This window comes from Leptonychotes weddellii, chromosome 9 (genome assembly GCF_054177405.1).
Source record: "Leptonychotes weddellii isolate Sample4059 chromosome 9, ASM5417740v2, whole genome shotgun sequence".
NCBI lineage: Eukaryota > Metazoa > Chordata > Mammalia > Carnivora > Phocidae > Leptonychotes > Leptonychotes weddellii.
The window spans coordinates 126,131,196-126,143,835 of record NC_138377.1 but is presented as its reverse complement, the minus strand read 5'-3'; the positions used below and the strand labels follow the sequence as shown (position 1 = coordinate 126,143,835).

Below are 12,640 nucleotides of genomic sequence, written 5' to 3'. Positions count from 1 at the left end.
GGTGAGCTGGGTGGGTGTTGGTGAGGGCGGAGGGGGTGCGGGTGAGCTGGGTGGGTGTTGGTGAGGGCGGAAGGGGTGCGGGTGAGCTGGGTGGGTGATGCTGAGGGCGGAGGGGGTGCAGGTGAGCTGGGTGGGTGATGCTGAGGGCGGAGGGGGTGCAGGTGAGCTGGGTGCGTGTTGGTGCAGAGGCTGGGGTCTGGGCAGATTGCAGAAGGTGGGGGGTGGCACAGGCAGGAGAGGGAAGTCATCTGCCAATTGTGGGCCCCACCTGACTCCGGGGTCTCTCGAAGGGAGGTAGTTCACAAGGGAGACCCATGAGCCTTGCGGGGAAGTATAGGGCCTCCTGCCCCGGCTCCCCATCGCTCCGTCTTTTGTTCTTCCGTGGTCCGGCTCCCCAGTGCGTATGAGCCCCTTCTCTGCTAGCTGCTGGTCACAAGGCTTATGCCCATGGTGGGAACAGCCAGGTAGGATGCGTGGGCCGGCCTGCTGGGGGCCTGGAGAGCCCCTCCTTTTTGGTGCTTGGGCATGCACTCTGCCCTCGCTTAGGAGATTCTCATCCAGCTCTGATCGCTCCTTCACCATCTGGGTTAAAACTCACTCTGATAAAGGGGAAAGAAACGTTTTCCTGTTAAGCTCGCTCTGTCCTCCGGCTCCCACAGAGACGTGTTCCGTGCCGCCTGTGGAAAGGGCCTTCTCCCGTGGTTTTCCCCCTTTCTTGGACGGCCCAGCATCCTGGCCGGGTCGAGGCAGCGGGAAAGGACGGGGAGCCCTGCTGTCAGGACGCGTCGGAGTTGTGGCGTTTGAAAATGTTGGAAAGGAGCAGAGAGCATTTGAATGCCAGCAGGCTTGAGCACAGACGGTCTCCCAACCGAGGCTGGCGGCTCCCGTGGCTCCCGGCAGGACTGCAGGGAAACCCTGCTGTGACCTAGTTTGTGTCCCCGTCCAGGCGGCTCCTGAATGCGAATGTGCGGACACGGGAGGAGACACCAGCCGCTTTGCTTCTAATTAAGGAACGATCACGCAGTCATTTAAAAACCGAAGACAAGGCAAAATGACAGTAATGGCAAAACTGGGGCATTGCTGCTTTTTCACGTGGAGTAATAACTTCCGGAGACGGTGTGTTCTGGCAGTTGGTTCCCTGTCTCCAGCAGGCCCCTGCACCTTGCCGTCCCCAGGAAGGATTTGCAGCCCGGCCCAGGGTAGCCACAGGGCCTGGGGTTTTCTGGGCAGGAGGGGCTTCGCAAGAGCGGTTGATAGTCGGCGCCCGCAGTGGGGCCACCACTCACCTTGTCCCCAGCCCCACAGAAGCTCTCGAGAGGCTGGCCCGCGTGCAGCAGGCAGGAGCCCCGGGCCCCGTGTCCTGGCCGGGCCTGTGGAGCTTCGCCATGAGCTCTGCGAGGACCAGCCCTCGAGAAGCCCGAGCTTGGCCGCCCGTCCTCGCAGGGATGGTCACGGCACCTGCCGTGCAGGGTCTGTCTTCCGAGGGCCGGGGGGCTGGACCCGGTTCCCAGTGTTTGACCTTGTTTTTTGTTTATCGGAACTCTTTCCAAGTGAAATCTCGGGAGCTGCGGTCTGAAGGAGGGGAGAGGAGCTGCCGTGGTTGGAGCCGTGGGTGGAGTCCTCCCTCCGCTCCATCTGAGGTCCCAGGCTCCGGGTTCCAGGGGCTCCCTGCTTCTGCGTGACCTTCTGTTACTTTACGTGTCCTTCCTAGATGTGTGTTCTTGTGATTGGCCGTACGCCGTGCTCACCATGGGGTGGTAATTCGAACCAAGAATCGGGAATCGGATCTTCTCTCTCCCAGCGCCCCTTCTGCTTCTCCCACTCAGGACCCCGCTCTGGGCCGCAGCCGAGCTCCCCCCGACGGACACAGCCCTCACCTCTTCCCGTCACACGCGGTGTGCTTTCCCCGCGGGTTCTCAGAGCCCCTCCCACGCTACCTGGTCCCTTGGTGCCCCGCCTCCACTGCAAGAGCCCGTGGTTGGGGTTGGTTCCCCTGCTGGCGCTCGGGGCCCTCCACGGACACTGTCCTGAGCCGCTCGGATCCGGCGCTTCTCCCACGAGAAGTCGAGTTTTCCTCGGTGTCCATGCTCAGCAGGCTGTTCTGATTTTGCTTCACAGGGAGAGTAAGGGTCGATGCGGCCAGAGTAGGGGCGCTTTGTGAAAGGGACGTGTAGGGCAGGCTGGCCTCTACAGACATCCCCTGCCCTCGGGGAGAGGATACCACTGTGGAGAGTATGAAGTATTTGCAGCTGGGGACATTTTTTTCCAAATGTTAAAAGAAGTTCTTATTATGGGGAGTTTTATGCAAAGAAAGAACCTGTAATATTACCCGTTTCCTGGGTGATTTCCAAAATCACCCTCGCGGCCCTGGGGCCTTTGAAGCACCTCACAAACATGGAGGTGCTTTAGGTGAAAACAGTCGCAGAACGCCGACGCGACCATGGGTCCTGTCCTGTGGCCGATTGCACGTGGGTCCGTGTCTCACGTAGGATGCAGAGTTCCACATGGACGCGTTGAGGACTGACCTTTGTTTGCCTGTCTTTCAGATGTCATTTGCTCACATCCGGATGCTTCTGCAGAGAAAGCCAGGAATGTCCTCGCTGTGGAAGCCACCCCCGGAGAGCTGGTAGGAGAGGCAGCAGCTCACCAGCCGGCCCCTGGGCACCCAAATTCCATTAATTTCTCTTTCAAACAGTGGGGCACTGAGCTCAAGTGAGTCTTTGGAAAGCAACGTATGAAACTGAACATGGGTTCTTTCTGATAACGTGTTACAATTTTGTGCATGAAATTCTGCAAGCACCTTGCATCTGTCGCTGACAAGGTCCTTTCAGGTGTTGGGTTATTTCTTTAGCCCGTGTAGAGGGTCTGTTGCACGCTTCGTCCTGAGCCAGACGTGCTCACACCCGGGGTTTGTTTCCACTCGCTTGACTCTGTGAGCTAGGTCATACGGAAGACATGTTGCAGAAACAGAAACTGGCCTGGGAAGAGTCCTTGTCCGAGGTCACAAGGCTCCCAGGCTGCGGAGCCGGAGCATCTTCCCAGGGGGCCAGTCCCCTTCCCAGGCCCCCGGGGCTGAGTGTGTGTGTGTGTGTAAGAAATACTTGGTTGAGATATAATTCACGTACCATACCGTTCACCCACTTACAATGTGCGGTTCGGTGGTTTTTAGTACATACAGCCAAGTAGCCATCACCACAGCCAATTTTAGGACACTCTCATCCCCCGAACAGGAACCCTAGTACCCGCTAGCAACCCCTTCCCACTTCCTGGCCACCCTCGGCGACCGCTGATGCGCTTTCTGTCTCCGCGGCTTTGCCTGTCCGGCGTGGTTCTGGTGAATGCCCCTGGGAGATGAGCCCGGCTCCTGCTTGCGGGCTCCTCCAGCACCATAGCCTCGGTCAGGCCCTCGTGTCTCCATTCTGTGGGCAGAGCACAGTGTGTGTGTCCGTTCTGCCCTCGACGGCCATGCTCTTAGGATGGCGCTGCTGCGAACACTGGGTATGGGTTCTGTGGGGCGTGTTTTCGTCTCTCTTGGGTCGCGCTAGGGGTGGCCCTGCCGGGCCGGACGGTAACTCTGGGCGTGACCTTCTGGGGATGCACGCATCCCCACCAGCGTGGGTCAGGTTGCGGTCCCCTGTCTTTCCGGTCCTCACCATCCCCCCGGTGAAGTGGAGTCTCGTAGTCGGGATTTGCATTTCCCTAGTGACTAATAATACTGAGCGACTTCATGTGCGGATTGCCATTTATAGATCTCTGCAGAGACCTCCCCTGAGATCCTTTGTCCACTTTTTAAGTGCATTGTCCTTTTTTTCCTTTTAATGTCTTGAAGGTATTCACAGGCTGACATGCATGGAAGTATCTTGTTCTTTTATTTTTTATTTTTCTTTAGAGAGGGAGGTGGGGGGCCGGCAGGGAGGGGCAGAGGGAGAGGGAGAATCTCAAGCAGACGCCACACCCAGCAGTGAGTCTCACACGGGACTCGATCCCATGACCCTGAGAGCATGACCTGAGCCGAAACCAACAGTCAGATGCTTAACTAGCTGAGCCACCAGGATCCCCCCAATTGTCTTTTTTTAATACTTAGTTTTTTAGAGCAGTTTTAGGTTTACGATAGATTGAGTGGAAAATAGAGGTTTTTTATACATCCCTTTCCGCACACGTGTGTATCCCACCCCCATGATCACCGGAGTGGTATATTTTTTACCGAGGATCAGCCTGCGCTGATGCATTGTACTGACCCAAGGTCCGTCATGTGTGTTAGGGTCACACTTGCTGTCGTGCGTCCTGTGGATCTGGACACAGGTATGATGACGTGTGTCCGTCTATTACAGTATCACGTGGAGGATTTTTCATGGCCCTTAAAATCTTCCATGCTCTGCTTATTTGTCTTGCTCCCACCCCCAGCCCCACCACTGGCCGTCACTGATCTGTTCATTGTCTCCATTGTTTCGCTTTTTCCAGAATGTCCATTTTGTTGGAATCATAGAATATTGGCCTTTTCACGTGGATTTCTTTCACTTGGTAATATGCATATAAGGTTCCTCCATGTCTTTTCAGCCTGACAGCTCATCTGCTTTTAGTGCTGAATGATATTCCATTGTCTAGATATAGACAGTTTATTAATCCATTCACTCACTGAACAACAAAGATGTCCATCTTTGTTGCTTCCAAGCTTGGCAATTATGAACAAAGCTGCTGTAGACATCCATGTGCAGGTTTTTGTGTGGACATAAGTTCTCAACTCCTTTGGGTAAATGCCAAGGAGCATGACTGCTGGATTGTATGTAAGAGTATGCACCGCCAAACTGTCTTCCAAAGTGCCCACACCATGTTGCATTCCAGCCATAAGTAAATGAGCTCCGCATCCTCACCAGCATGTGGTGTTCTTGGTGTTCCAGGTTTTGGCCATTCTTCTCGATGTGTGGTGGTGGCTCACTGATGTTTTAATTTGCATTTCCCTGGTGACATATGACACAGAGCATCTTTTTGTATGCTTATTTGGCATCCTGTATCTTCTCTGGTGGGGTGCCTGTTAAAGTCTTTGGGCCACTTTTTTTTTTTTTAATTTCTTTCTTTAAATTCAATCTACATATAATATATTAGTTTGAGACGTAGAGTTCAGTGGTTCATCAGTCTTATATAACACCCAGTCTTTGGACCACTTTTTAACTGGGTTATTTTCTTATTGGTGAGTTTTAAGAGTTCTTTATATATTTTGGATAATAGTCCTTTGTCAGATGTGTCTTTTGCAAATATTTTATTCCAGTCTGTGGCTTATCTTCAAATTCTTTTGATAACTGTCTTTCCAGAGCAGAAGGTTTTACTTGCAATGAAGTCCAGTTGATCATTATTTCTTCCATGAACTGTGTCTTTGGTGTTGTATCTAAAAAGGCATCATGACACCCAAGGTCATCTAGGTCTTCTCCTATGTTATCTTCTGGGAGTTTTAGATGTTTTGCATTTTACATTTTGGTCTATGGACCATTTTGAGTTGATTGTTGTGAAGAGTGCAAGGTCTGTGTCTAGATTCATGATTTTGCATGTGGATGTCCAGTTGTTCTGGCACCATATGTTGAAGAGACTATCTTTGCTCCTTTGTTGAAGATCAGTGGACTGTATTTATGGGGGTTTATCTCTGAGTTCTCTTTTCTTTTCCATTGATGTATTTGTTCTTTCTCCAACACCACACTGTCTTAATTACTGTAGCTTTATACTGAGTTTTGAAGTCAAGTATGTCATCCTCCAGCTTTGTTCTTCTCTTTCAATATCATGTTGGCTATTTTGGGTCTTTTGCCTCTCCATATAAACTTTAGAAATAGCTTGTTGATATCTATAAAATAACTTGCTGGGATTTCGATTGGGATTGCATTGAATCTATAGATCAATTTTGGAGAACTGATATCTTGACGATATTAAGTCTTCCTACCCACGAACATGGAATATCTCTCCATTATTTTGTTCCTCTTTGATTTCAGTCATCAGTTTTGTAGTAGTCCTCACTTAGATCTTATATATATTTTTTTAGATTCACATCTAAGTGTTTCATTTTCAAGGGTGCTAATGTAAATAATACTGTGTTTTTAATTTCAAATTCCACTTGTTCATTGTCTGTATATAGGAAAACAATCGGCCTTTGTATATTAATCTTGTATCCTGCAACGTCACTATAACTGCTTATTAATTTCAGGAGATTTTGCTTATTCTTTCAGAGTTTTTACACAGATGATCATGTCATCTTGAACAAAGTTTTGTCTTTCTTCCCAATTTGTATGCTTTTAATTTCTTTTTCTTGCCTTATTACATTAGCAAGCATTTCTGGTACAGTGTTGAAAAGGAGTGGTAAGAGGGAACATCCTTGCCCTGTACCTCATCTTAGTGGGACAGCTTTGAGTTTCTTACTATTAAATATGATGTTGGCTTTAGGATTTTTGTAGATAGTCTTTATCAAGTTGAGAAAGTTCCCTCTATTCCTAGTTTACTGAGAGTTTTTATCATGATTGGGAGTTGCATTTTGTCAAATGCTTTTTCTGCATCTACTGATATGAACCTATTATGTGATTTATTTTTAGTATTTTGATGTGATGGATTACATTAATAGATTTTCAAATGTTGAGTGAGTCTTGCATTGCTGGGATAAATCCCACTTGGTTGTAAAGTATAATTCTTTTTATATATTGTTGGATTTGATTTGCTAATATTTTGTTGAGGATTTTTGCATCTGTGTTCATGAGAGACTTTGGCCTGTATTTAATGTCTTTTTGTGATTTTGGTATTAGGGGAATCCTGGCTTCATAGGTGAGTTAGGAAGTATTCTCTCTGCTTCTATCCTCTGAAAGGGATTGGACAGGATTGGTATAATTTCTTCCTTAAATGCTAGGTAGAATTCACCAGTGGACCCATCTGGGCCTGGTGCTTTCTGTTTTGGAAGGTTATTATTGATTCAGTATTTTTAGTAGATATGGGACTACTCAGATCTTTTTTTTCCTTGTGTGAATTTTAGCAGATTGTGTCTTTCAAGGAATTGGTCCATTTCATCTACGTTCTCCACGTTTATGTTATAGTATTTCTTTATTACCCTTTTAATTTCTATGGGATCTGTAATGATGTCCCATTTCATTTCTGATATTAGTACTTTGTGTTTTCTCTTTTTTTCTTATCCTGCTAGAGGCTTATTAAATTGATGTTTTCAAAGGACCAGCTTTGGTTTCATTGATTTTTTTTTTTTTCTATTAATTTCGTGTTGACAGTTTCATTGGTTTTCGCTCTAATTATTATTTCTTTTTTTTTTCTACTTATTTTAGGATTTAATTTGTCCTTTTTTTAGTTTCTTAAGATGGAAATATAGATTATTGATTTTAGATCTTTCTTCCATTCTACAGTGTGCATTCAGTGCTATACACTTCCCTCTGAGCACTGCTTTGGCTGCATCCCACAACCTTTGATAAGTTGCATTATCATTTTCATTTAGTTTAAAACATTCTAAAATTTCTCTCGAGATTTCTTCTTTGACCTGTGTGGTTTTTTTAGAAGTGTGTTGTTTATTCATGTATTTTGGGATTTTCGTTGTTTCTTTTACTGATTCCTAGTTCAATCCCACTGTGGTCTGAAGGCAGACATAGGATTTCTGTTTTATGAAATTTGTTGGGCTGTGTTTTGTGGCCTGGAACATGGTCTGTCTTGGTGAATGCTCCACACGAGCTCGAGAGGAATGTGCATTCTGCTGTCGTTGGACAAAGTTGTCTTCACATCAGTGATACCCAGTTGATTGATGGTGGTTGAGGTCAGCTAAGTCCTTACTGATTTTCTGCCTGCTGGGTCCTTTCATTTCTGACTGAGGGTGTTAAAGTCTCAAACTATGGTGGTTGGTTCTCTTTGTCCCACGGTTTTATCGACACTCTTGTTGTTAGGGTGTATGAGTTGAGGATTGCTGTGTTCTTGGAGGATTGATCTTCTCTCGTTATGAAATGCTTTCTTTATCCCTCATGACTTCCCTTCCTTTGAGGTCTGCTCTGAGATTTGTACAGCTGCTCCTGCTTTCTTTTGATTAGTGTTGTTCGCACAGCGTATTTCTCTCCTTTTATGTTTCATCTATGTGTGCGTGTATTTAAAGTGGGTTCCTGGAGGCAGCAACATGCCCTTAGGTCCTGACAACCTCTGTCTTAACTGGTGCGTGTGGGCCTTTGATGTTCGCGGTGATTCTTGGTGCAGTTGGATTAACGTGTTTGTTACTGTTTTTCATTTGTTGCCCTTTTCTTTGTTCCTGGTTTTTGTCTCCCACTCTTTTTCTGCCTCATGTGCTTTTATTTTATTTTATTTTTTAAGTAATCTCTACGCCCAGCATGGGGCTCAAAGTCATGACCCTGTGATCAAGAGTCACGTGCTCCAGTGGTGGAGCCAGCTGGGCGTCCCTGTCTCTGTGGTTTTCATCGAGCATTTTATATGGTTTCATTTTCTCTCCTTCCTTAGTATATCAGTTATACTTCCTTTTTAGCTTTTTTTTTTTTTTTGCGCTTGCTCTGGAGTTTGCGAAACACATTTACTGCTAATCCAAGTTCACTTTAAAATCACACTGTGCTGCCCCACAAGTGGGAGGGTTCCTCGTAACAGCAAAGCTGTCCCAGCTCCTGCCCCCGTCGCTTTGTTGGGAGAAGGGGGTGCACGGGGCATATATACACAGTGCGCACGCAGAAGCAAACATCGTTGGCGTTATTATTTGGAACGAGCTGTTGTAAGTTAGATCAGTCAGAATGAGAAGAGTAAAGGTCTGTATTTTACTCTCCCTGTCCCGACTTCCGGGCTCTTCCTTTCTTCTTTCTTGCTGGGTCTGAGTTTCTGATCTGTATCGTTTTCTTTCGTGCTGAAGAACGCAGCATTTTTTTACAGGTCTACAAGCAACAAGCGCCCTCGCTGTTTATCTGAGAAAGCCTGTTTCTCCTTCGCTCTTGAAGGCTAATTTCGCAGCGTACAGAGTTCCAGTGTGGTGGTTTCCTCTCCGGACGTTGGGCTTCTCCCTCCACTCACATCTTGCTTGCATGGTTGCTGAGAAGACATCGATGCAGGTCTTATCTTTGTTCCTCTGCGGGTCACGCATTTGTTTTCTTGGACTTCTCTCCAGATTTCTTCCTTATCTGTGATTTTTCTGTAATTTGGGAAGGGTGTGCCAAGGTAAGGGATTTTTGGCCTCTGTTTTGCTTGGTGCTCCCTAAGCTTCGTGGAACTGTGGTTGGATGCCTGACATGAATTTGGGGAAATAACCCTCCTTGATTCAAATATTTATCCTTCTCTTGTCTTTCGCGGATTCTACGGGCATGTCCCGTAGCTCACAGAGTCTTTGCTCAGCCGTGTCCATTCTACTGACAAGCCCAACAGGGGCACTTTTCATTTCCCTTGGGGTGTTTTTTTTCTGTCTTTTTTTTTTTGGTTCTTTCTTGGGGGTCTCCGTCTTTCTGTTTATGTCACACATCTGACCTTGCGTGCTGGACGCTTTATCCCTTAGAGCCCTTAGCATGTTAATCAGAGTTGTTTTAATTTCCTGGTCTGAGGATTCCAGCGTCCCTGCCTTGTCTGGTTCTACTGCCGCTCATGCACTCCACATCACGTTGGTTTGCTTTGTCCCTTTTTCTTTTCTTTTTTTGAAGATTTTATTTATTTGACAGACACAGCGGGAGAGGGAACACAAGCAGGGGGAGTGGGAGAGGGAGAAGCAGGCTTCCCGCGGAGCAGGGAGCCTGACGCGGGGCTCGATCCCAGGACCCTGGGATCATGACCTGAGCCGAAGGCAGACGCTTAATGACTGGGCCACCCAGGCGCCCCAACTTTGTCCCTTTTTCTTGATAGCTGGACAGGACGTACCGGGGAAAAGGAAGGCTGCAGGCCGGCCTCTAGGTGGGTGGTGGTGAGGTGTGGAGGGAGGTGTTCTGTGGTCTTGTGACAGGTGAGCCCTGGCCACTGTATGTGGACCCACAAGGGTTTCTCTGTCTTTTCCCCCGTAGGTGGCCAGGATGGCAAGGGGGGCCAGAGCTGGGGGTCCCTGGGCCCAGGTCAGTGAGGCTCTGGCTAACCAGGTTCCCCTGAGGGCAAGCCTTGTCAAGAGCAGAGTGCTCTGGAGAATTTAAAACTGGTTGCTTCCTGTCTCCCTGCCAGAAGCCTGAGGGGACTTTTCCCCACCTTCTCTGGCTGAGCTCCTGGAGGTAAACCTCACAGTACCTTGGGGGCCCCTGGGACCCAGTGCCCTGGGTCTGCTGCCCTCGGAGGGGTCTGCACGAGCCTCTGGCGACTGCCGGTCACAGTTCGGGGTCCCGCCCCACATGGGTGCGCTGCTGAGTCTCCCCTGCAGGAAGCTGGGCCTCCCGCGCTCTCCTGCCTGTCTCTCACGTCTTGGGGACAGCACTTTGCCCCACGTCCCCGTCCCTCGTGGATCCAGGAAGGTGTTGGCTTTTCCGTAGTTCTGCGCTCTCCTTGCTGTTGGGACGTAGCGGCCCCTTCCAAGCTCCTCAGGCAGGACGGGAACCGGGCCACCCCGCTGCCTTCTTGTGGCCGAGCTGGGGGAGTTCTCGGAGTCGCAGTGTTTCTGCTCCTCTTCGGGGTAGCCGTGGAGCCCGGGGGACTTGGCTCAGCGTGGCTGTGCTGGGGGGACGCGGCTGGGGCTCCCTGCTTTCCCGCTGGGCCACCGGCTGCCTGCGGTTGGCCAGCCGCTCCCACGGGGTTTTGGGGTGGGGGCAGCCACAGGAACCACGCACACGCGGGGACACATTCTTTCCCACAGCGGCCCCATTCTCCTTTTACCCTTCTGGCTGGATTCAGTATAACAAAGAAACTCATTCTCCCCATGTTGTCAGTGGTGAAAATACGGCCATGGTGTGCAGGGAAGCTGAATGGGGTGTGGCGGGGCACCCCACCCGTGGGAGACTCACTCCTGCTCGTCTGGCCGCCCGCTCTCCACATGCTGCTCTCTGCCCGGGCCGTCCCCCATGTCGAAGCATCACTGGTCCTCCTCCACCTGTGGGCGTCTCCTTGGTCTGACTGTGGTCCCGTCGGCCCCTGTGTCCCCGTATTCTGACCCTGGAGCCACGGTGTGCGGCCACAGGACCCTTGCTCCCCCGGGACCTTCACACACTGGGCATCCTCCCACGGGGCCCCCAGCCGCCAGCACGTCCGGCTCGTCCAGCTCCCGGGCAGGTGCGGAGGAGGAACTCTGTGCTCCTGGAGATGCTGGGGAGCCGCTGAGACACCGTCTGTCCGTGCAACAGGCTACGTAGCGGAGGCTTAGAGCGGGAAGGTGACTTGCTCAAGGTCCTAGCAGACGTGCGGGAGAGCAGCAAGGCACCTGGGGTCCCTTGGTTGGAGCCCGAGGCTTCCCCGCTGCCCACCCCTATCCATCGTAAGAACGTAATTGGGGAGCTTTCGATGTGCCAGATTTTCATGTCGTTCTGTCAGCAGAACAGTAAGCCCGTGTGGATGAAGAGGAATTGTTTTTTCTGTGACAAGTAAGTTGAGCACTTGGGGGAAGTTTGATAAAAGTGAGTCCCTGAAGAATTGCCCCTGGGATGTGGGCGACACGCTCGGGGAGAGTTGTTAACAACCTAGAGACTGTACGTAGATTATTTCACAACCCTAAGTCCAGGGTCCACCTTTAAAAGAAGCAAAACAGGTTTGGACAAACGAGATGATGTCCTGTGTGGGTGCACTTGACCCAGGAGAGATGCCAGGGAACCGGGGTCAGCAGCCCAGACTCGACGACCAGGCCTCGGCCCACTCAGGACCTGTAGAGGCTCCCGCGTTTGTGTTCAGTTCCTTTGGGATGGTTTCCTGCTTTTACCAACCTTTCCATTAAGGTCCCTTCAGGTGAGAGAATCGTTCTCCCGAGAAGCTCAGGCTGGCCCGCGTGTGCGGGAGAGGCTCAGGGCTGGGGCCAGGTGTGCATGGGCAAGGCAGGGGAAGCGTGCACCCGGGCCACACGGTAAGCGCATGCCCCGGGGCATGTGCAGGGTGTGGGCCAGACAGGTGTGTGTGTGAGGAGCGTGCAGGCCGCCATGAGCAGCGCCCTGTGGCTCCGCGGCCCTGGAGGCTGGGCCCGCCGATGGGTGCTGAGCTCTGCGTTCTGCGTGACCGGCAGCTCCGGGTCCAGCTGTCCCTCCATGCAGGGCTGGTCCCACCCCGGCCACTGCTCTGTGCACCCAGCCCTGCTGCTTGGGAGCTGTGTGTGCTGGGCCAGTGACCGAACCTCTCTGAGCTCTGTGTTCTCCGTTAGTAAACCGGCATGTGTGTGCGTATGTGTGTAAACGCCCTCTCGCTGGTGGGTGTGAGGGCTGAGGTCATGAACAGGAGCTGCCCACCTCTGTCTGCTGCTCGTGAGCCGGACCTGCTGACGCGGCTGCTGAGACCATGGGTGCGGTGGATCTTCCCATCGGGGAGACGGCGGCAATGGACCCCAAGCCAGCTGGGAGCGCCTGCCCGTCCTTCCAGGCCTGCCCTTGACCCTTTGGTCTTGCTTCCCTCTTGCCTCTCAGGCCCAGTGGGAAAGGTTACTTGTGCGTGCGGCCAACCATCCTGGGGGGGCTGTTTCGGTCTCGCTGGCTGGGACCATGCACCCAGACGTTTGGTGAACCCGGGGAGGCCGCACCCGGAGCTGTGACGTGTT

General features: G+C 50.9%; 1 protein-coding gene across 1 annotated transcript in view; it reads left to right on the top strand.

Moving 5' to 3' along the window:
• Positions 1-12,640, top strand: part of TBC1D2B (TBC1 domain family member 2B) — a 48,337-nt gene that overhangs the window by 18,691 nt on the left and 17,006 nt on the right. Inside the window, exon 3 of the mRNA XM_081831899.1 lies at positions 2,547-2,712. Coding sequence (XP_081688025.1) covers positions 2,547-2,712 — 166 coding nt within the window. The remainder of the gene's footprint in view (positions 1-2,546; positions 2,713-12,640) is intronic.